Source organism: Culex quinquefasciatus, chromosome 1, assembly GCF_015732765.1.
Source record: "Culex quinquefasciatus strain JHB chromosome 1, VPISU_Cqui_1.0_pri_paternal, whole genome shotgun sequence".
In the NCBI taxonomy this organism is placed as follows: Eukaryota; Metazoa; Arthropoda; class Insecta; order Diptera; family Culicidae; genus Culex; species Culex quinquefasciatus.
In genome coordinates, this window is record NC_051861.1 from 32,487,835 (window position 1) to 32,511,796 (window position 23,962).

Below are 23,962 nucleotides of genomic sequence, written 5' to 3' on the forward strand. Positions count from 1 at the left end.
CGACCTTTCGAACAAGATTACTTTACTCTATGATTTCCGAAATACATCAAAGAATTGATTTGAAGTTTCTGCGCTGGAACTGGGATTCTTAAAACAATATTCTCTTATTTAAAAAAATCGGACAACCTTTATTCCTCCTACATCATCACATCACTCAACACACACAGTTCCAAGAGCACACCTCATTCCGCTTTAGATAACCTCAGCCAACTTGGCGGCCAGCGCGGCATCGCCGCTAACCTGGATCTTGCCCTGCTTCAGGCCGTCCCCGATGGTCAGGGTCTTGCCGCTGATCGCAATCAGATCCTCCAGGGCCAGCACGACGGTCACGTCCGGAGAGGCAGCCGGTCCCTTCTCCACCTTGAGCTGCTTCAGGTCAACCGCTGCAAGAACACGAAGAAGTTTGGTTTGTTATCAGTTTGGGGACTTTTTGCAGATAGCACTCACTCCACTGCTCGACGCCGGCGCCAGTGTTGACGTCCAGCTGGAACACGCCCAGAACCTTGCGGGGTCCGTTCGGGTCGACGGCGGCCACGCGGGCCTTGATGCGCTCGATGACCTGATCCATGATTTAAGGGGGGTGTTGAAGCAAACGGACGACCTGTGTAACCGCGACGCGAACTACAAACGAACTGATGGCCAATCCTAGACCAATCAGTCATATTTATAGGACCAATTGTACGAGATTAAGGCGGGTTGGTATTGCTAAACGACTGTTCGAAAACGGTCGAAATCTTATCTCTTAGACTCAGCTGTTTGATACCCAGAGCTGACAAGGCGAAATTTCCACAAGAAATTGCAGCCTTGTTCAGTTCTACGTCCAATCTGGAGGTTGTTAACTCAACAACCAAAGATTCTCTGTAAATACACACTGATTGTTGCAGTTTCGTTTGTTTCCACGTTGAGGCTGGTGCAGTTGTAAACTTACCCCGGGTTATCTCATCCATCGTAGACCACTTGTACTGAAGAGATGATTAATGCTAGAGTCCAATGGTTGAACCTGATAAGACTCGGGAGATTCTCGAACCTTGCATAACAAAAACCTTGTTCCCAAACTTAACAATTTATTCGACTTTGCATCCTTAACCCTACATCTTCCATAAACCAATTCCAAGAGTTGCGACAGGTTTAGATGGCGTCGACCAGCGCCTGGAACAGCGCCTCGTCACCGCTCATCTTGACCTTGCCCTGGCCGACGGCATCGTGCACCGAGATGGCCTTCGTGCCGACCGCGATAAAGTCCTCGTCCTTCAGGTTGATCACGACGTCGGCACCGGCGGCCTTGCCGTCGTACACCTTGAGGTCCTTCAGGTCGACCACTGAAGATCAAGATCATTTTTTAGAAAAAAAACAAAATTCTAAAGAGATCCAAAAGATTCTTTAAAACTCACCCAACTCATGGACACCGTCGGCGGCTTCGATGTTCAGCTGGAACACTCCCAGAACCTTGCGCGGTCCGTTGGCGTCGATTCCGGCCACGCGGGCCTTGATCTTCTCGATGACGGCGTCGCACTTCATGGTAATTGAGGTTGTTCCTGGGTAAGATCTGATGAGCGAGTGGTGGCCAACTTTGGATGTTTCGGATGTTTTTATAGAAAACAAAAGCTTATCACGGAACAGACCAAACGGTGAAGTCTAGTCGGTAAGCCTTAACGCTGAGTTTATCCTTAATCCAAAGCTTTACCCGTGCGGTCGTCATGATGCAACGGTTAAGTTGGGTTAACAATTGTTGTGGATTAACAGAACATGACGGAGACAGATTCTCTGTGTTTACACTTAAATGCCAACTAGAACAAGCTGAGTGGCGTTAAGAAGAGCTCTTAGTGCCGATGCATGTCTGCCCTTAAGTGCTCTTGACTTACATAGGGTTATCAGATCTTCGATGATTTAGGCTCATTTAAAAAGTCTTTTTATTGTCTGACTGACGATGGGCGCCATCAGTGTTGCAAATGAGTGATAGAAAAGCTATCAATTGATTATCTCTGTACCAAAAATATCCGAGAGTATAGCGGCCGACACTAAAGCTTCAGGAATCTCTTCTTGTGTCTCGTGATTCCCAGCGTTGTCATTCTCTCTCTATCACTCTTCCCTTTTTCCTCTACTCTGCGCTCTAACCGCTGAGTCTCTCCTAAAACTGCAATGAAAGCACGCGGGACGGCGATTTGGAGCCGGCCACGCATGACGTACCGTTAAACTGCGTTTGCAAAATTGGTTTTGTGACGGCTTTTGTGGTTATACGCTGTTGCGGTAGCATGATCGTGGAAGCGGGAATGAGAGAGAAAAGTCAAATGTCAATCGCGAGTGTGTAAACACGCCTTTTTTCAGCCTATTTCTATTATCGGTTTATCAGCGCTTTGATCATGAATTACAGCTTTCATAACGTGTTTTTGACTGTTCCAAAGTAATAAATACACTCAAAAAAATATTCACGTTGAAGTCACGTGAAAAGCTATTCAAACATTCATTTTAACTTAATTAAACTTACCTTCTGTTCTATTTTTGATGAAATTTTGCAAGCACAAGTCCGGCAGCAGTTCTTCACCGAACGCCATCAATTTTCATACTAAAATAATCACGTAGAAATTTCGCCGAATGGCGCACTCAAAAAATTATTTACGTTGAAGTTACGTGAAAAGCTATGTGGTATTTTTCCACTAGAGTTTTCACGTAACTTCTACGAGGTGGCCCTAGTAGAAACGAAATTTGCTGGCCAGATCATTTCACGTTGTTTCTACGTGTTTCGCACGTAAAAGCTATATGAATGTATTGGTAAATTCTACATGTTTGTTTTAGTAAACATTATATGAACTTTGCAGGTGTGGGTGATAACTATAATTGATTTTTGTTTTTCGAAGAGAAATGAAAAGAAATTAAATTTAATTTGCAAAAATTCATTTTATTCATTAACTAGATTAACTGATCTTGGCCCAGTCGTGCATGTGCCGAGCAGGAAGATGTTCGAGCGAAGCTTAATGATTCCGCTGGCCTGCATGGCCGCAAGGGAACCCGTCTCGAAGTCGTTGTCGTAGATGGTCGGGTTGGTCGGCTTACATCGTCGAACCCCAGTGGATGTCCGCCTTGGTTGTTATTTCCGATGCTGGTTCTAAACCAATCCTTTTATTTGGATACAGCTTGTTGCTTGGAGCACCTTCGACGCGGACACTAAACTGGCCAGGGCCGACGAGAGAGTGGCGGCAAAGCATCCGGCATTGAAGATCGGACCACCAAGAACGCAATCCATACTCGCAATCCTCCGGAACACACCCGGCAAACGCTGGCCATATCCGTGACATTTTCGGTGATGTCAATCAACACGGTAGCATCGGCCACTACTGTTAGAACGGGCCTAGAAATTCTTTTGCCGCCAGGAAAAAGGATGCTGCTGACAAAGAATCGGCTTCTTCGAGAAAAATATTATTAATTATTGATCAAATTATTTTAACTTTATTTAACTTACCGTTCTATTTTCACTTCAATTTTCAGGCACAAGACCGACAGCAGGTCTTCACCGTACACCATCAATTTTCATACTAAAATAATCACGTAGAAATTTTGCGGAATGGTGCACTCCAGTCACGTTGGAGTTACATTTTAAAACACATAAAAGCTACATGGAAAACCCTAGTGGAAAAATACTATAAGGTTTTTCACGTAGTTTCAACGTGAAAATATTTTTTGCCGGTACACATTCACATTATTTTTACGTGTGTCACGTAAAATGGACCTATGGAGGGGAATTTTGGGTTTACGTGATTTTTCACGTAGCACCTACGTGTGGATTATTTTGAGTGCGCACTCGAGTTCCGTTGAAGTTACATTTCAAAACACATAAAAACTACATGGAAACCCCTAGTGGAAAAATACCATAAGGCTTTTCACGTAACATCAACGTGAAAACATTTTTTGCCAGTACACTTTCACATTATTTTTACGTGTGTCACGTAAAACGAGCCTAGCGAGGGGAAAATCGGGGTTACGTGATTTTTCAGGTAGCATCAACGTGTGGATTATTTTGAGTGTAGCTCAAATAAAAGTAAGCAAGCAAATTTCCATTGTTGATACATTTGAAAATGTTGATTTAATAGTGGAAAACGGCAAAAGTGATGAGAATTGGTTGAACGGCTTAGAGCGATTAAAATGGGTATATTTCCCCTATGTAGATTAGATAAGGTAAGGCGGGAATTCCCAGCTGTCGAAATAGTTAGCACGAAACCCGGATTTTATATGGAGATTTTCAGAAAAGTGATAATTTGACCATTTTCCGGGCCAATTTCACTGGATTTTTTTTCTGTGGGGTTGTTAAGCATGCTAAACTGAACCGAAAAACGCGTTTAGTTGAACTCATTTTTTATTTGAAAAAATATTTGTTTTAAAAGCGTATTTCGGTTCAGTTTGGCATGCTTATCAACCCTACAGAAAAAAAATCCGGTAAATTTTGCCCGTAAAATGGTTAATTTTTCACATTTCTGAAAATCTCCATATAAAACCCGGGTTTCGTACTAACTAACTATTTTGACAGCTGGAAAACCCGCCTTACCTTACACATAATCTACATACCTTGGTGTTCGGCTATGTACGGCGCTGGGAGTTTTCTTACAGAACCAATCTTTTAAATTTTTTTCGGATGTTTATTAAAATCGGTTTTGAGCATAATTTTTGAAGTACTTTTCTACACTTCATAATAAAAACTAGAGTCCTATGGAACCTCAAAACGGATCGAATGAGGCCAAACGGATCAAATCGGTTCAGCCAGCCCAGAGATAAACGAGTGCATTTGTTTTTGGTACACGGACTCACATCCAGACACACGCACAGACATTTGTACAGAATTTGATTCTCAGCCGATAGGTATACGTGAAGGTGGGTCTGCGAGGTCGAATCAAGAATTTTCCAAGTAAGGTGAGGACACTTAAGTTCTTATAACTTTTGATAGGGTTGTCAGATCCGTACTAAAAATGTATAACATGGTGGGTTTTCTTACAAAAACCACCTTTTTTACAATCATCCGGACTTTTGCTTAAATCTGTTTTAACGTAACTTTTGAAGTACTCAACTAAACTTTATAATTTTCAATAGCGACTTATGGGACTCCAAGACGGATCGAATGAGATCAAAACAAACAAAATCGGTTGAGCCAGGGCCGAAATAACCCAGAGAAATTTTTTGATCAACATCCCACCACACACACAGACATTTGCTCAGAATTTGATTCTGAGTCGATATGTATACGCGAAGGTGGGTCTAGGAGGTTAAATTAAGAATTTCATTTTTCGAGTGATTTTATAGCCTTTTCTCAGTTAGGTGAGGTAGGGAAACCCCTTTATTACTGCATTAACGAAAAAATGGCTGCTATTTGAAAACGCTATAAACAAATTACATTTTTATGAATAAGTTTTAAGTATTTGGCTGTCTAGCAAAAAAGTGCGCTCTATAAAAAAAAAAAATTGCAGCTCAACTGTAACTGTTGAAAAGCATACAAAGTTGTTGAAAATTGGTCAAGTCCGGCATTCAGAAATTTCCTTGGTAGGACCCCTTTGCTGAAGAACAGAAATCAAATTTTGAATAAGAGGTGTTTTTAGGTCCATTGTACCAGTTTTTTGTTTATTTTTTAAACCAAAAAATGAAAATCTAGAAAAATAAAGTTCAAACTAGAAAAAAGTAGATTCCATGCGAACGACTCATGACCCAAACATTATTCTTCAATGCACACCGCTTAAACCGCAACACGACTTAACCGTTGCATCATGACGACCGCACGGGTAAAGCTTTGGATTAAGGATAAACTCAGCGTTAAGGCTCACCGACTAGACTTCACCGTTTGGCCTGTACCGTGATAAGCTTTTGTTTTCTATAAAAACATCCGAAACATCCAAAGTTGGCCACCACTCGCTCATCAGATCTTACCCAGGAACAACCTCAATAACCATGAAGTGCGACGCCGTCATCGAGAAGATCAAGGCCCGCGTGGCCGGAATCGACGCCAACGGACCGCGCAAGGTTCTGGGAGTGTTCCAGCTGAACATCGAAGCCGCCGACGGTGTTCATGAGTTGGGTGAGTTTTAAAGAATCTTTTGGATCTCTTTAGAATTTTGTTTTTTTCTAAAAAATGATCTTGATCTTCAGTGGTCGACCTGAAGGACCTCAAAGTGTACGACGGCAAGGCCGCCGGTGCCGACGTCGTGATCAACCTGAAGGACGAGGACTTTATCGCGGTCGGCACGAAGGCCATCTCGGTGCACGATGCCGTCGGCCAGGGCAAGGTCAAGATGAGCGGTGACGAGGCGCTGTTCCAGGCGCTGGTCGACGCCATCTAAATCTGTCGTGACTCACGGGACTCTCGGATTGGGTTTGCGGAATATTTAAGCTTAGGATTGCAAAGTGTGTGAGCGTAATTTGGGATCGTTTTCAATAAATTGTTAAGTTTGGGAAAATAAAACTGCTTTTTAATTCTTTCAATCTCAAGAAATTACACCGGAAACAATTAGAGGGCACATTTCTCCAGCTATCAATAAATAACAGATAATTAACCAGACGAGAAGATCTGTCGATATTGTAAACGAGAATGTTTTCGCATCATTAATAATAGCTGAGGCGTGGTTCGTGTTTGATACTCTCATCCAGATCCAGCTAAAGCGTCTCCCCTAATGACCCCTATCGAGATCGATCTTCTTCGCTCATTGTGCGGGCAAACATATAGCAAAAGGGATTGCCGATAAGATCGGGATACCTTCCCGAGAAGAGAGAAATTGTAATAAGCTGTCAAAAATTGTTACAGTCAACTACTAGTCAATTTCAACGATTTAATTGGTGAAATATGAAATATTCCTTTTTTTGAATCAAAATTTAGAACCGACGACTTTTTATTCAATTTTCCCTCTACTCAGTCATACTGGCTTCTACAACTTTTTGTGTGTTCTGGATTCTACTTCACTATACCAAGAACCAACTTCGCGAACCAGAAGAAGATCATGACACGCGACTTCAGCTTTGGAGTTGATCTCATAGAAGGGTAGTTGCACCAATTTTCGACCACAAAAAATGCTTTTTATTTTTCAGAAAACCTTGTTAGAATATTATGGTTTTTCAAACCTGTTTTCGGGAAAAGTTGACTTGAAAGTCAAAATAATGACAACTTCACTCTATACTTGCGTGACGATCTTCTCCAAAATACGTCCCAGCAAAAAAAAAAAGAGGCAAAATAAAGCAGGAGATAAGCTTTTTCTTCCTTTGCCACGCAGCATCTTAAGCTAAAAACCTTTAGCAGAAATGAGAAAAATAAAACGCCAACCATCAACAAGTACCGCTAGAACTGGACTCAGACTCCGGCTTTGCTGCGCCGTCTGTCCCTCTCAATGTCTCTGAAGTTTGTTTTTTTTTCTGCCTCGCGTTCATTTCTTCCCTCCCAAAAGCACCTGCTGACCGACAGACTCCACCCCCCCGTCAACGACGACGACCTGGAACCAATCGTCCAACGACCTGGACACAGTGGAAAAAACAACAATTCTAGGTTTTTTGATTTTGAACAGCGGAAGGTTGAAATTTGTATCGTTAAATATCACCTCATGTTTGTGTAATTTTACCTAAATTAAAAAAAAGTTAAATTCAGCAGAAAATTCTGCTAAGATCGCCACTTCATTTTAACAGTTTACCAAAATTTCCCAAACTTGACGCATTTTTCCCACTGTGCAAACGCAGCATCTCTTCAGAGAATCTCGTTCTTCTTAACTGGTGCTGCGTTCCGAATTTCTTCCGCGACCCGCAGGTATTTACTCAGTCTTCTGGATTATCTTGTCGCGAACGGATCTCTCTCGACCGCGCGTGGAGGGTTCGGCGGTTAAAGTCGTGAGAAAGTTGCTTGCTCGGAGTGAAGCTGCACAGAGTTTTGTAGTGCTTTTGGATTAAAATCTCATTGCAGAGTGTGTCAGGTAAAAAATAGTAAAAATGGTTAAACTAAGTCAGTGTTAAGTTTATTTGGAAATATGTTTATTCAGATTTATCTTTTTTTTTAATATTGAATAACTTTACTAAACCTGTCTATATTTTAAAAATTTCATAAAAAAACTTATTTTGAAATTGTATGCCAAATATTAAGCAAGAAGCATCCTAAATGCTTTATTTAGTAATGCTACTGTCCCAAAATACCTAATAAGGCCGTCGCAAACATTCTTTGAAGTTTATGTCCCTCGACTCTGACGATTTTAGTATTTTTTTTTGCGAAAAAAAATCCTTTTGCTGTATTTACTGTGCATCGGAAATTGATGAACATTCCATATATTTCCACCCAAACCTAAACATGCAAAATATGATTATCAACGTAGCAAAATGCATTTCTATTTGTTTTCGATTCATAAGACTTCTATTTTCATTTGAATTTTGAAGTTTAAAAAAAATATTATTGCCCCCTGATTTTCCGGTTGATTTTGAAGAGAGGAAGGAACATCCGATATTAAATTAAACTTTGCCGGGTTATCATCAGAGGAGTTTACAGTTTATGATTTAGCTATCTAAATTTTGCTGACATTTTAAAGATAAAATTTTGTAAAAAATATCGTCAGAGTGAAGCACATCATTGAATGACACATTCACCGAAAGTAGAATCAGTAAAATAAACAAAAATAAAATTTTGTTTGTTGTTTGCTTGTCATTTTTTTTTTTTTTTTTTGCAAACAACTTAATAAACTTTTTGTAAGTAGTAGAAACTTGCTAAATTAAATCGGATTTTTCTTCACTGCAGTGTAATAAATATTTTGACTACCGTAAACTTGGGTCAATCGGAACACATGGGGCGAATTGGGACAGCAGTTTTAACCATGTTGGAGCAAAATATTTTGATTTTTCTGGTTGGTTTTGGTTAGAAAAGACTCAGACCAACAAAACGTGTACATCCATTTCCAAATTTAAAAGCTTTAAGTGCTCTAAAAACTGCTGTCCCTATTCAGACTGAAGTCCCGATTCGCCCCAAATTACGGTACCATTTTAAATATGCTGAAGGCAGAATTACAAAAGAAACCAGAACATTGAAAATTGTATCTGGAATTAGTAAATTTGCTGCATTACATTATTTTTAGCGTAAGTGAAATTTCACGATTTCGCGGACAGCGTGAAATCCGTGAAATTTTGATTTTTCCGTGAAATCCCGTGAAATTTTGTGTTTGTGTGAAACTGTAACGATTTTTATCAAAATTATTTTTCAAATTCAAATAGGAAAAAAGATAATCATATCAACTACTGTAGAATTAAGTGAATACCCTTGTTTAATTTCTAACATAGGGTAAGTGATTTTTGACGATTTCGTGGACGGCGTGAAATTTATCAATTTTCTTAAATATTTTTTTTTAGGATAACAACATACTTAATATTTCATCCATACAGACTTTTAAAATTAATTTTACTAGTTTACTATTGAAAAGCCACCATTAGATGAATTGTTAAAACTACTATGTTCAGTAATACTTCCATTCGCTGTAATGAAAATTGTACTGCTTTTTTTATTTAAAGGTATAGTTTCAAAAAAATTAAAAGGATCCAGCTTTGTAAAATAAAAGCTTTGATATCAACTTTTAAAAACATTACAGATTATTTCTGTAATGTTTAATGTTAACGATATTTGATTATTTGGGTGGACAATTTCCGTAAAAGTTAAAAAATACTATTTTTTTTTGTTTTTGTTTTCTTTTTTAATAAAAACTTCGATTTCGTTACAAATTAAATTATTTTTGCTTTTTGATTTCAATTTGTTTTTTGAAAAGGGAGATGAAAACCTTAAAAAATGTTTATGTGCTAAATGTCGCAAAAAAATGAATTAATTATTTCACTTATTTTTGCTGGACAAAAGTGTTAAATGTTGCTTTGATGCAAATCAAAAAAGAAGCAAATCAGCGAAAACTTTTTAACTATATAAGTCGAATATTAAAAAAAAGAAGTTCAATAAATGAGAATGCGCATGCCCTACATTTTATTTCAATATATATATAGAGCCCATCCATAAACTAGGTGGAATCTTTTGCGAAAATAAGAGGATTTTTTTGTGTCACGTTCAAATTTATTAAAAATTTTTTTTAGTTTATTGAAGAATAATATATATTGAAGCATAAAAAGTAGTTTCTGTGATTTAAACATAAGATTTTAAAAGTTATATTAACATTTTTCACGTTCCGCGAAATTTACGTGAATTTTGGTGTTTTGAAATTAAGGTCCCCGTGAAATTTTCAATTTTCGAGCGTGAAAAATCACTAAGCCTAATTATTTTTTATCTAACAAATCATGCCTTTATGAATATTTAAGTTTTTTTCTGAGTCTCAGGAATGCAAATTTAAAAGTAGTTTATGCAACAAGTTGCAAAAAGAAGATTTTTTTAGCACGAGTCGTACATTTATCCAATGAGGTTTACCGAGTTAGATAAATACGACGAGTGCTGAAAGAATCATGTTTTGCAATGAGTTACTTACAATTTTGCAATTTCAAAAAAGTTTTTTGCAATTCCGTCGTGCAACTACTTACTTTTCCTGTCATTCTTGAACGACGAAATAGCCTACTTTGCTGTACCAAAAATAACAGAATCGAATAGCAACACTTTTCAAAATAAATGCTGAAAAGTTCTACTTTTCATTTGAACTTTTCAGCACTTGTTTCGAAAAGAAATACTTTTCAACATTTTTTTGATTCAAACGATTTATTGACAAAATACATGAACATTTGACTTACAATATCACACAATGGGTGTTTTTCTGAAATGCAAAAAATGTTGTATGGAACTCGTTGCATAACTTGATTTTTTCAGCACTCGTCGTATTTATCCAACTCGGTGAATCTTGTTCGATAAATGTACGATTCGTGCTGAAAAAAATGCTCTTTTTGCAACTTGTTGTATAAACTACTATTTCAAATTTAATTTATGTTGAACGTGTTAAGTAAATTCACCGTTCATAACAAAAACAACACTGAAAAAATCATATATATATAAGTTTTAATTTTTAAAGAATGGCAGAAAAAGTCAATTTTCAATACAATACCTTTAATTTGTTTTTAAGATTTACCCTTTTTTACTCTACAGTTTTTTTAATGTCTGTTAAAAATCAGTGTTTAAAAACACTGAGGAGCAATTTGACAATACAGCACTTTTTCCCTAACTGGGCTGAAAACGTAGCCCAGTCACCGAATGCTGCTCGCTAACTGGGCTGAACGAAAAATTACGAGGGGACCACCGATGCATAGTATTTTCCCTTATGAAACATACAAATAATAGTTACTCAAATAAATTTACAATTTTTACTAATTAAATTCTTCAATTGTGACTTGAATTTAAAAAAAATAAATAAAAAGTTTGTGTATTTATTGAATCTGATTTTTGCATCCACTAACCCCTCGGTCATTTCGTTTTGTTTTGATTTTTTGACGTTTGTCTGCGTTTTAACTGGGCTATACAGAAAAAAAATCAATTTTCGTAATCGTGAATTATGTTCACGAATGTGAGAACCACGAAGGAATTTATTCACGAGAATGGTGCATTTGCACTATAAACGTGAATAAATTCCTTCGTGGTTCTTTCATTCGTGAATTTAATTCACGATTTTTTCGAGTTTCACGGCATTTCACGACCAAGGCCAAAGGATTTAAGACTTTATTAATCAAAAAAATAGGGCCATTGCATATTTTATTTCACGTTCTTGTTCCCCTTCAAAATGTATCGAAAAAAATCAGAGGCCAAACAAGATTACCCGAGCATGGGTAAATAACAAGGGAAATGCGTAATTATAACTTTCTCTGGTATCAATACCAAATTTTGGTATTCCTGGACCCTTTAAAATTTGTCTTAAGGATTATGCAAGAGCAAAATGTGGTATCATACCAATTTAAGGTATTGTATTGATATTGCAAAATTACAGAATTTGTCAATGATCGAACACCACATTTTGGTATTCTTTTGGTATTACAGTATTTTATCAAATTCCTCTGAAACTATGGGAAAATTTTGACCAATTTTGACAAAATAATTAATATTGCGCCAAAATCATGTCTCAAAGCGAATGCTTTCATTCAAAACCGGAAATTTCAAACTTTATTTTAAACATTTTTGATATACCCCCTACAGAAATGACCTGAAATTGTGGAAAATTTTCTAAGTCAGGATGGCACATTTTGGTATTATTTTGGTATTTAAGTGTTTTATCAAATTCCTCTGAAACTATGGGAAAATTTTGACCAATTTTGACAAAATCATTAATTTTGCGCCAAAATCATGTCTCAAAGCGAATGCTTTCATTCAAAACCGGAAATTTCAAACTTTATTTTAAACATTTTTGATATACCCCCTACAGAAATGACCTGAAATTTTCTAAGTCAGGATGGCACATTTTGGTATTATTTTGGTATTTAAGTGTTTTATCAAATTCCTCTGAAACTATGGGAAAATTTTGACCAATTTTGACAAAATCATTAATTTTGCGCCAAAATCATGTCTCAAAGCGAATGCTTTCATTCAAAACCGAAAATTTCAAACTTTATTTTAAACATTTTTGATATACCCCCTACAGAAATGACCTGAAATTGTGGAAAATTTTCTAAGTCAGGATGGCACATTTTGGTATTATTTTGGTATTTAAGTGTTTTATCAAATTCCTCTGAAACTATGGGAAAATTTTGACCAATTTTGACAAAATCATTAATTTTGCGCCAAAATCATGTCTCAAAGCGAATGCTTTCATTCAAAACCGGAAATTTCAAACTTTATTTTAAACATTTTTGATATACCCCCTACAGAAATGACCTGAAATTGTGGAAAATTTTCTAAGTCAGGATGGCACATTTTGGTATTATTTTGGTATTTAAGTGTTTTATCAAATTCCTCTGAAACTATGGGAAAATTTTGACCAATTTTGACAAAATCATTAATTTTGCGCCAAAATCATGTCTCAAAGCGAATGCTTTCATTCAAAACCGAAAATTTCAAACTTTATTTTAAACATTTTTGATATACCCCCTACAGAAATGACTTGAAATTGTGGAAAATTTTCTAAGTCAGGATGGCACATTTTGGTATTATTTGAATATTGAAAGGTTTCATCAATTTTCTCTGAAACTATGGGAAATTTGTTAAAAAAAATTTACGAGTTAATTAATTTTGCGCTAAAATGACTTGAAACCCAAAAATGTTAAAGATGATTTTAAAAATTACTGTGATATACCCACTAATATTTTTTTCAAATACGTTGAAATATCTCTAAGTCGGGATAACCAAATACTTTGAAAAACGAGTCAATCGACAGATTAATGAATTTTGGTGAATTTCAATTCAGTTTCATTTTAATAATACTTATTTTTCAATCTTGTTATTTTTCAGAAGCTTCAAGAACTTCAAGCACAGGCCGTTCATCAATGACAAATGCATTCGGTGTGGTGAAGAATATCACTAATAACAACATGGAATCATCAGGTGAGTAGATTTGGCTGTTGCATATGAATAATTTCCGTTTTTTCACTAACTGCAACTGCTGCACTAAAAATGGTATGAAAATACCAAATTTTGGTATTACTTGTTCAAATACCAGCGACCATAATGTGCTCTTGGTTGCCCAGTAATAGATGGTAAAATACCATGTAATCATACCAAAATCATGTATGTGAAAGACCCCAGAAATACCAAAATATGATTTTCCAAGGGCGCGGGAATACCTAAAAATAAAACCATGGCAATACCAAGTTTTGGTATTCAAGCAATGTTCAAAAATCCAGAAGACCTCAACTTGGTATTGAAATGGTTTTATTTTGAGGTATTATTTTACCCTTGGAATAACATGGTTTGGTATTGTTGTGCCCTTACACATACAAGATTTTGGTATGATTTCATGGTATTTTACCATCTATTACTGGGCAACCAAGGGCACATTTTGGTCGCTGTTATTTGCCCAAGTAATACCAAAATTTGGTATTCCCGTGTTATTTACCCCTGCTCGGGTAATGACTAAAATGTAAATTTGTGATCTATTAACAATAGGGGAAACTGGGGCAAGTGTAACAAGCTTAGGAAATGCTCGTTAAATCTCATTAAAAACGTTAAAAAATCTTTCGGATTTTTTTTATATTCATCATATTCCAGGTCTTGACTAAGACTTTGATAGACCAAGTTTTTAAAAATACATTTTTTTTTAATGTGAAAAAATGATATTAGTTTTTTTGAATTTTTGTGCGTTCTACTCAACTAGTGGGGCAAGACGAACAACCCGTTGCAACGCGTTGGGACAAGAGGAACAATGCATGAAATAACATGTTAATTTGCTAACAATTGAACTGTTATCAAATCGACACATCAGATTAGAATGTATTTGAAACGTTTCTTTCATTTTTAGATTAAAAAATAATATTTTACAAAAAAAAATGATCGTTTTTACGAAAAATACTTATTACGAAGATGATAAATAGTAAATTTTCATAATACCACTATATTTAGCATGGACAATTTTTCTTTAACAATTGTTTATCAGTTTTTGAGTACGTTTATGTATTTTTTTCCAATAAAATATGTTGTTGCAGCATCTCGTAATTTTTTTTTCCATACTTAAAAATAGATATGATACACTGACCCCACCGGAACAAGGAAATTTTTTTTTTGATAAAATGAGCCTTAAAACAAACCCTAAGCTTTAATTTGTACTTTCCAAAAATTATAAGAAAACTAAGGTTTTGAAAAAAAAAACTTCATTAAATCTTATGCCCCTTGGCGTTTACGTCGTTTTGGCGATTATGTGGTAGTAGAATCAGCCAATTGAATTGCTAGCAACAATTCCTCATACTGGAAATAATCAAAATTGTAAAAATTTCGGCCGTACGAGCGATTGTTCCTCTTGCCCCATATGGTCGTCTTGCCCCACCTTCCCCTACTCTTTATAACGCTTATGCGCTGATGCGTTTTTCAACTGCATTTTATTATTTTACAATGTTCGGTAAAACAGAGGTCATCGATGCTAAAATTATCAAATAAATATTTTATTATAAAGATCATAAAAAACTCAAAATAAATTAAATATTGCTTTTCATAGAACCCAAAATGACATTCTAAACAAGAAAAATAGAACAAACAAAACATGAGAATTGAAATGTTATTCCATGAATTTTATCTTTCTACACAGAAAAAAAATCATGGTAATATTACATCTGGGAAGGGGTACATCTTTTATGTCAGAAAAAAGGTGTAATTTTACCTCTGGAAATGTGTAATTTTACCACTTTTCTGGTGTAATGTCACTTTTTCAGTCTAAATTGAGATAAAATTACATCATAAAAGAGGTAATATTCAACCTTCCAAAATCACAGCTTCCAAATTTACATTATTTTTTTCTGTGTATGAATTTCTCATATAAAATGCCCTTTTTCAAGCTTTGAATTCTTTTTTATTGATTTAAATTAACTTTCTCTCCAGCTTGCAGCACGAGCTCGACCCACGAAAAGCTCGAATCTCTTCATCCCACCGTCGTCACCGGCCGTCACAACCCAAATCCAAGATGACCCACCAGCTGCGACTTGGCCGCGCCACCCTGCTCCTGTTTATCACTATCAGCCTGGCAGACGCAACAGTTCCGACGATAGATAATATCGGTAATCCTCGACCCACAGCCCGCACAAATCCATCACCTGCTTGTTTTTTTTTCTTTAAACTTTTGACGACAGCACAAAAAAGAAAGAAAAACATATTTTTTCTTGGTCAACTGATATGCGTTAATCGGCATGCAAGTGTGTCCTCTGACGACAGTGACCGCGGAGATTCGTCACGTGCGTGACGTGCCATTCGCGGCGATACGCTGAAATGGTATCCTTTCTTTTCCGACCGGTTCCGAAATGCGGTGACTGAAGGCCCCCCAAAGTCATCAACGCCTACACCGCGGCGGTTGCCCGGTTGATGGCCAATAAATTGGTGAATGTCCGAAAAATCTAGACGGAAAACAGGTTTAACAGTGGTGGAGTAATTTGTCAATTGTTGGGTGAAAGAGAGAAAGATGCTTAATATTAAAAAAAAACTAGCGAAATCATTTAAGAAAAACGTTAATTAATCCACATTCAGATGGTTGGTGCCTTCCTCACATTCATAAAGTCAATACTTTCAGTAAAAATAGCAACATTCTCCCATAACATGTTTAACAAATCAATTTTATTACTCATTTCTTTTGATAGGGTTCGCAGACCTTCAATATTTCTGACTCATCGGCAAGGTCTGATAAAAAAAACCTATACCCGAGCAGATGAAAATAACTTGGGATGGTCAGTTTTTGATATTGTGAGAAGATCGAAATATGTTATTGGGATTATCGGATTAGTTGTTAAAATAATCCCGCCCGTGTGGATCAATCGGACCGCGCACTGGACTCACAATCCAGAGGTCGCCGGTTCGAATCCCGCGGCGGGCGCTCTAAAATTCTTTGTGTAAATATGGGTATTCGGCGCCGTCGCTCCGTGCCATACTTTCATACACTTAGGAGCCCAGGGCGGCGAAGTCCTTGTAGATAAAAGGAAGACACTAGTGGTTGGTACTAGCAATGGTGGCCGATAGCTATAAAGTCAACTTCGTTTTTTTTTTTTTGTTAAAATAACAAAAATCAATAACAAAGATTTGTTCGAAGAATAACTTAAACTGTTATTATGTTGTTATTTCAATAACAAACTAATAACACAGAAGGAATCATGAAGGAATAACAAGATGTGTTATTTTGTGCGGAGAGGTGGAGCAGCATAATAACAAAAATTGTTATTGAACTGGTATGTCTCCATAACAAAAAAAAAAAGTTATTGTTTTGGTTTATTTGCCATTTGCAAATAAACCTGCAGTTGCCACCACTCTTCTGTACTAGTCAGGGCTGCAGAGTCGGGTACCTTGAAGCGTCTTTAAATCCATACTTTGAAGACAACTCCGACTCTGGATGCAGGATATGACGTCAACGCCGACTTCAGCTCTCTAAAAATACCCGACTTCACAGATTCCGACTCCAAGTAAAAGTTGCTGAAAATTGGCTGAATCCGATTCAGTCTCCGAGGTCTCAATCCAGCTCGAACTTCAACGTCAGCTCCGACTTCCTGGCCCTGTGAAAATAATAACAGTTTTTGTTATTCACATTTCAAAAATTCTCGATAAATAAATCAATTCCCTTAGGGAATATAACAAAATAAAAAAAAATCAACTTTCAAAAGTTAATTTTATCGGGTTAATTTTAGCTTAAGGACCCCACTGGTCTAATAAATGACTCAGATGATTTTGGTCAAAATTATTCCATAGTTCTAGCCAATTTCAGTAAAGTCCCTTAGGGGGTATTATCAAATTATTAAAAAAAATCAACTTTCAAAATTTCAACTTTTTAGAATAATTTTAGCTTAAGGACCCCATTTCATGGCCAAAATAATGACCCTGACGAAATTGGTCAAAATTATCCCATAGTTCTAGCCAATTTTAGCAATATCCCTTAGGGGGGGTATATCAAATAATTTTAAAAAAATCAACTTTCAAAATTTAAACTTTTTTAAAAAGGGGTCCTTTCATGGCCAAAATAATGACCCCGGCGAAATTGGACAAAACTATCCCAAAGATCTAAATATATTTCACAATAGAAAAAAATAATAACAGATATTGTTATGGACACTTAGAAACTTTTACATTTATGCGATTTATGGTAATTTCATTTCTAAATCAGAATACCAAACGAATAACAAATCTTGTTGTTAGGAGAAACATTTCCTCTTATTAGCGTGTTATTAAACATTTTCAATATAATATCACCTCAATACCAAATGTGGTTATTTTATCAGAAACTGTTATTATTTTTTCTTCTTGAAGTTGAAGTTCAGGATAAAATCACACTTTTTGTTATTGTAACAGGATTTGTTATTGAATTATTATTAATTTTGCTATTACCGTCGGCCCGGGATATCCAACGATAGTTGGATTCAGACAATATTTCTATCACAATATCTGAAATCTGGCCTCCAAAAATTGTATAAATAACACTTAAGTGCTAATAACTTTTGATAGGGTCGATCTTCGATGTTTTGGGCTCATGGAAAAGGTCTTTTCATTACATTTCCGAAAATGTAAAACATGGTAGGTTTTCTTGCAAAAACCACCCTTTTTACAATCTTCCGGACATTCGCCAAAATTGTTTTTTTTTTAACATAATTTTTTAAGTACTTAACTAAACTTGCTGATTTTAAAGAGAGACCTATGGGACCCCAAGACGGATCGAATAAGACTAATATGGTCAAAATCCGTTCATCCAGTCCGGAGATAATCGAGTGATAATTTGGTTGACCACCCACCTACACACATCCACACAGACATTTGCTCAGAGCATGATTCTGTGTCGATATGAAGGTGGGTCTACGAGGTCTAATTAAGAAGTTCATTTTTCGAGTGATTTTATAGCCTTTCCCCAGTAAGAAAGGAAATCAAAAAGATACAAAATAAAAAAAAACTAGTCCAACAATTCCTAAATTACCCCTAGAGCATCTTCAGATTCATCACACGCAGCATCTAAAACGTGACCATTGAAAGCCCATAGTTTTATTTATCGTGGCTACGGTTTATGAATGCGTTGATATTTAAAACGTGTGCATTCTCCACACGGCACCGATACGATGTTATTGAACGTTTTCGAGAAACTAATCACTCCAAGGAAATTGTATGAAATCTATCAGTTACGCTAAACATCCTGTATTCTTATCTTCTTTAAAAATAAGTTCAATGATAAACTTGTTTTCTTTTTTAACAACCAAATTTACAATCAAGATTGGGCTCAGAATTTCAACAATTTCAAAAGACGAATACCACAACTTTCCAGGTTTAGGTGTATGGGAGAGTGGGGAGACTTGATCCCCTTTTTTTGTATCGCACATAACTCTGTCAATTTCTCACAAAACTATGATCTTTTAGCATGAATTGAAAGCTTAAACATTCAACTATGTTTGGCTGATGACTGAATACAATAAAGAAATAAAACGTTCTAAACGCAACGACTGGAGACGTTCTTGTGAAAAAATCGAGGAAACTCCAATAGTCGCAAGATTACAAAAAGCTCTTTCCAAAGATCATTCAAACGGTCTAGGAAATCTTAAAAAAGCAGATGGGTGTTTTACAAAAAATGCATCTGAAACTCTGGATTTAATGATGGAATCTCACTTTCCTGGCTCGACCAAGGTAATAAGTTGTATAGATCAGGCCGTGGGCGAAAGACTGACAAAAGATTGGTCTGTACTTGCCCATAATCAAGCCTGTGAAATATTTACTCGTTCCAAGGTTGACTGGGCGGTGAGCTCTTTCAAACCATTTAAATCCGCAGGGATGGATGGCATCTTTCCTGCTCTTCTCCAGCAGGGTAAAGATATTATCAATGCTAAATTAACAGACATTTTTCGAGCCAGTATCGCTCTTGGCTATATCCCAAAAGCTTGGAGAGGTACGGGTCATATTTATTCCAAAAGTTGGGAAAAGGGACAAAACAAGTCCCAAATCCTTCCGTCCAATTAGTCTCTCTTCTATTTTATTGAAAACTATGGAAAAATTCTTGATGATTTTGTAAAAAAAACGTTCTTGATCAAATTTCCTCTAAGTAATAGCCAATTTGCATACCAAAGTGGTAAATCTACTATAACTGCTTTAAACTGTTTAGTTTCTAAAATTGAGAAGTCCCTCAAAGCCAAGGAAGTAGCTCTGGCTGCTTTCCTAGACATTGAAGGAGCTTTTGATAATGCATCTCACAGCTCTATGCGTTCCGCCATGGAATCAAGGGGCTTTGGTTCATGGATTATCAAATGGATGGAAACAATGCTTATTGAAAGGGAGATATCTGCCGACCTTGGAGGAGAACGATTGGTAATCAGACCACGGAGGGGATGTCCACAAGGTGGAGTTCTATCACCTCTGCTATGGTCATTAGTAGTCGACGATCTTCTGAAAAAGTTGGCGAGTCTCGGCTTTGAACTGATCAGCTATGCGGATGACATCTGTATAATAGTTCGGGGAAAAATAGGTAGCGAAATTTGTAACCGAATGCAATCGGCCTTGAATTTTATCTCAAAATGGTGCAAAAATGAGGGTCTTGGTATAAATCCCTCTAAAACAGTTATAATACCGTTCACAAGACGAAGGTCACTAGTACTACCTAATCTTGCTATTCGTGGGACAACTATTGAGTATTCTAACGAAGTGAAATATCTTGGTATTACTTTAGATAGGAAACTTAATTGGAATGCTCACCTGAATAATGTATTAAACAAAGGAATTAATTCTCTATGGCTGAGTAAAAACATTTGGAAAAAGTGGGGTCTCCGCCTAAAATGATTTATTGGATATATACATGCATAGTTAGAACAAGAATTACGTATGCGTCACTTGTGTGGTGGCCGAAAGTTAAAGAATCAACTGCCCAAATTAAATTAGCTAAGCTGCAAAGATTAGCCACCATTTCAATAACTGGAGCTAAGCACAGCACTTCATCTGCTGCACTAAACTCCTTGTTAAATTTACTTCCTCTTCATAAATTCATAGAATTAGAAGCCCTTAAGAGTGCTTTATTAATGAATCGAGCCACAAGAATTCAGGATGAAGATTTGACAGGGCACCTAGAAGTCCTTAAAAACTTTACCTTGAATCCGGCGTTAAACTCAATAGTAGACTGGATGCCGACAAAGGCTAACTATGACATTTCGTTCACAGTGGACGTTAAAAGTCGCTACGAGTGGGATAATGGTGGGCCTAATCTTCGTCCAGGCTCTATTCTGTTCTACACGGATGGTTCTAGAATGAATAATAAAACGGGAGCTGGAGTGTTTGGACCAGGAATTAAGACATCTGTTCCAATGGGACAATTTCCAACAGTTTTTCAAGCAGAAGTTTATGCAATAATTGAATGTTTGCACATTTGCCTCAAAAGAAATTATAGATTAGCTAATATTTGTATCTTTTCCGACAGCTTGGCAGCACTAAATGCTCTGAAAGGGTATACCTGCCAGTCAAGACTAGTATGGGAAGGAATAAAATTACTAAAGCAATTGTCCCAAAAGAACTCGGTCAATCTTTACTGGGTTCCTGGTCATTGTGGAATTTTAGGAAACGAAAACGCGGACAGTCTGGCAAGGAAAGGATCTGAAACTGACTTCATTGGCCCAGAACCTTTCTTTGGTGTTCCAGATTGTTCTCTGAAAATGGAGCTAAAACGTTGGGAACAATTAACAATCAATTCAATCTGGAATTCTACAGATACTTCCAGACAAGCAAAAAGATTTATCTTTCCAGGTGGGAAACTATCTCGAGAACTATTAAAACTAGATAAGAAAAATTTAAGGGTGATAACTGGTTTACTAACTGGTCACTGCCCATGCAAATACCACTTATTTAATATGAGGAAAATTCCAAACGCAAATTGTAGATTTTGTAATATTGAGAATGAAACATCAGTGCACCTTTTGTGTAATTGTGGTGCCCTGATTCAAACTAGAATATTATTTTTTTGGGAAAGGGATCTTACATCCCTCCAATATCAACCATTTCCGTCCTAGTAGGGTGATAGACTTTATAAAACAAGTCGACCCTAACTGGGACAACATGCAGTAAACAGGAGCTGCCTCTCATCGTTCCATGGTGTTGGGTTAACCTGATTTGCTACAAAAATAAGAGTCACACCACAATATTCCTCTAATTGGTCGCAGTGGTCATAAGGCTCAACAAAAAAAAAAATGTTTGGCTGATAAGGGTATTTCATCAGAAAAACTCTTCGAATCATGCCAAGCGTTTTAAAAAATTATTCTAAACCGCCATTTTCAAAATGTTGGGGGTAATTTGATCTCCCTTTCAACATTTTGAAGAAATCTTAAGCAAAATGTTTCTTATTCATCCAAACTTTTAGTTTTCTATAACAGCGATTCTCAACGGGGGTACCGGGCCTACTTGATTTACATGGCAGGGGGTAACGTCATGATTCGAATTCCCGGACGCTTCGAAACCCGGACACTTCAACTTGTTTTATCAATTATTTGGATATAAGTTCGCGTTAAGAATGTCAAAACTGTGTTTTTGATGAATTCTAACATCAATTTTCATTTAAAGTTTGTTTGAACGATGTAGTTAATGCCTATACAATAAAATAAAATAAAATTATAAGTTTACCAAAAATGTGAAACATTTCAACGGAAATATTTCATAGGCGTCCGAAGCACCGGGAAGGCAAAGCAGAAATTAATGTTTTTGATTTCCTTAATTTCTAGCAAATTTTTATAAAAACTATCGATTGTTTTGATGTAAACAGCTTATTTGAGACCTAAAGAACGCCCTTCACTAACATTTCAGTCCAAATTTGTGCGATTCATAAGCAAAATCGAGTGTCCGGATTTCGAATCAGCTTTTAACAGTGTCCGGGATTTGAAGCACAACAAGTCATTTTAATTTTCAAATTCTGATGAAAAATTGTTAGAAAAGACATATTTTGCATGCATTCTCTAAAAACTGACTGTTTATACTAAATTCTGATGATATTTCTACATTTCCAACTTATTACATGATTTTTTGCCAGCTTTAACAATAATAATATGGTACTAAGTGTCCGGATTTCGAATCATGACGTTACCGGCCTAGAAGAAGGATGAGAATAGCTGTTCTATAAGATACAGCAATTTCACATTAAACCTGTACGTTTGTGTTCAAAATATAACAAGTTTAGCATGCAAAATATTTAAACCTTAAAATTTTCTTTTTTAGACCAAAATTGAGCATGTTTACAAAAGCTGGTAACTTTTGTTTACAAATTTTTTGAAAAATAGTTCAAACTGCAATAAGTTATGTACAACTATACTAAAGGATACTATGTACAAAAACCCAGCCCAACTATTTAATCTTGAGGCTGATTCGAGTGACTGTAAAAATGCAGGGATCAAGTCTCCCTAAAGGCACTTTTTTAAACAATTAATTGTAAAAATATTATGACGATAAATTTAACGTCAAATGCGTAAGGGTTTTGGAGTTGATATGTTTATCAAACAATTCATGTATAAAAAATATTGAATAAATTGAATAAATTTTGAGAAACAAAGAAAAAAGATCTCTTGGAAGTTTTTTGCAGCACTTTTTAGAAAAATGTGTGTAACTCAATCTAAACATTTTTTTTTCTTTGTTTTCTACAATGAGTTTTAGTCAATTTCGCACAACTTTCTACAACAAAGCTAATTGTTTTACCCACATACTGACGAGATACAGGCTTGGGATCAAGTGTCCCCGGGGATCAAGTCTCCCCACTCTCCCCTAACCATGAAATAAATCAAAAAATATAACAAATCAATTTAATCGAGTTAAAGCAAGAATGTATACCAATGGTCGAATGGACAAAACGTAGAAATGACAAAAGGTCGAATTTAAAAAAATACAAAAAAATACATTTGATGTGAGCTTAAATGCACAAAAATTGAAAAGCAGCAATGAAAAGGTGATTATTTGAACGTTTTCTTTAATTTCACTTCTATATTTGGGTAATTCTCTACCAACTCACAAGAAATCGGAAAAAGTTGCCCCGACCCCTCTTCGATTTGCGTGAAACTTTGTCCTAAGGGGTAACTTTTGTCCCTGATCACGAATCCGAGGTCCGTTTTTTGATATCTCGTGACGGAAGGGCGGTACGATCCCTTTCATTTTTGAACATGCGAAGAAGGAGGAGTTTTTCAATAATTTGCAGCCTAAAACGGTGATGAGGTAGGAATTTGGTGTCAAAGGGACTTTCTAAAATTAGACGCTCGATTTGATGGCGTAACGTATTTTTCATCGAAAAAAAGTTTTAAAAATTCTCCCAATCCGTTACTCGACTGTAATTTTTTTGTAACATGCAATTTTAAGGGAAATTTAATGTACTTTTCGAATCTACATTGTGGGTCAATGTAAGGGTAATTTTTTCATTTAGAACATTTTTTTTTATTTTAAGATTTCGTGTTTTTTTCTAACTTTGCA

At 36.3% G+C, this 23,962-nt stretch overlaps 4 protein-coding genes across 5 annotated transcripts in view; 2 read left to right on the forward strand and 2 right to left on the reverse strand.

Moving 5' to 3' along the window:
* Position 1: 1 nt before the first annotated feature.
* On the reverse strand, positions 2-659 carry LOC6048170. The gene is made up of 2 exons (XM_001865091.2): positions 448-659; positions 2-383 (listed from the first exon to the last, which is right to left on the reverse strand). Exons 1-2 carry the CDS (start codon positions 566-568, stop codon positions 193-195), a joined length of 312 nt encoding a protein of 103 aa, XP_001865126.1. The 5' UTR covers positions 569-659; the 3' UTR covers positions 2-192.
* A 385-nt stretch (positions 660-1,044) lies between these two features.
* On the reverse strand, positions 1,045-1,578 carry LOC6048169 (non-specific lipid-transfer protein-like 1). The gene is made up of 2 exons (XM_001865090.2): positions 1,392-1,578; positions 1,045-1,319 (listed from the first exon to the last, which is right to left on the reverse strand). The coding sequence occupies exons 1-2, from the start codon at positions 1,516-1,518 to the stop codon at positions 1,129-1,131; spliced, it is 318 nt and encodes a 105-aa protein (XP_001865125.1). The 5' UTR covers positions 1,519-1,578; the 3' UTR covers positions 1,045-1,128.
* Positions 1,579-5,862: 4,284 nt separating this feature from the next.
* Positions 5,863-6,456, forward strand: LOC6048168 (non-specific lipid-transfer protein-like 1). The gene is made up of 2 exons (XM_001865089.2): positions 5,863-6,052; positions 6,124-6,456. The coding sequence occupies exons 1-2, from the start codon at positions 5,926-5,928 to the stop codon at positions 6,312-6,314; spliced, it is 318 nt and encodes a 105-aa protein (XP_001865124.1). The 5' UTR covers positions 5,863-5,925; the 3' UTR covers positions 6,315-6,456.
* Positions 6,457-7,766: 1,310 nt separating this feature from the next.
* LOC119765183 (DEAD-box ATP-dependent RNA helicase 30) overlaps positions 7,767-23,962 on the forward strand; it is a 29,080-nt gene continuing 12,884 nt past the window's right edge. Inside the window, exons 1-2 of one of the 2 annotated variants that reach the window (XM_038248545.1) lie at positions 7,767-7,925; positions 15,416-15,591. In XM_038248545.1, the coding sequence (XP_038104473.1) occupies positions 15,498-15,591 (94 nt within the window). In that variant the 5' untranslated portion in view covers positions 7,767-7,925; positions 15,416-15,497. The remainder of the gene's footprint in view (positions 7,926-15,415; positions 15,592-23,962) is intronic. The other variant, XM_038248544.1, reaches the window with a different exon arrangement.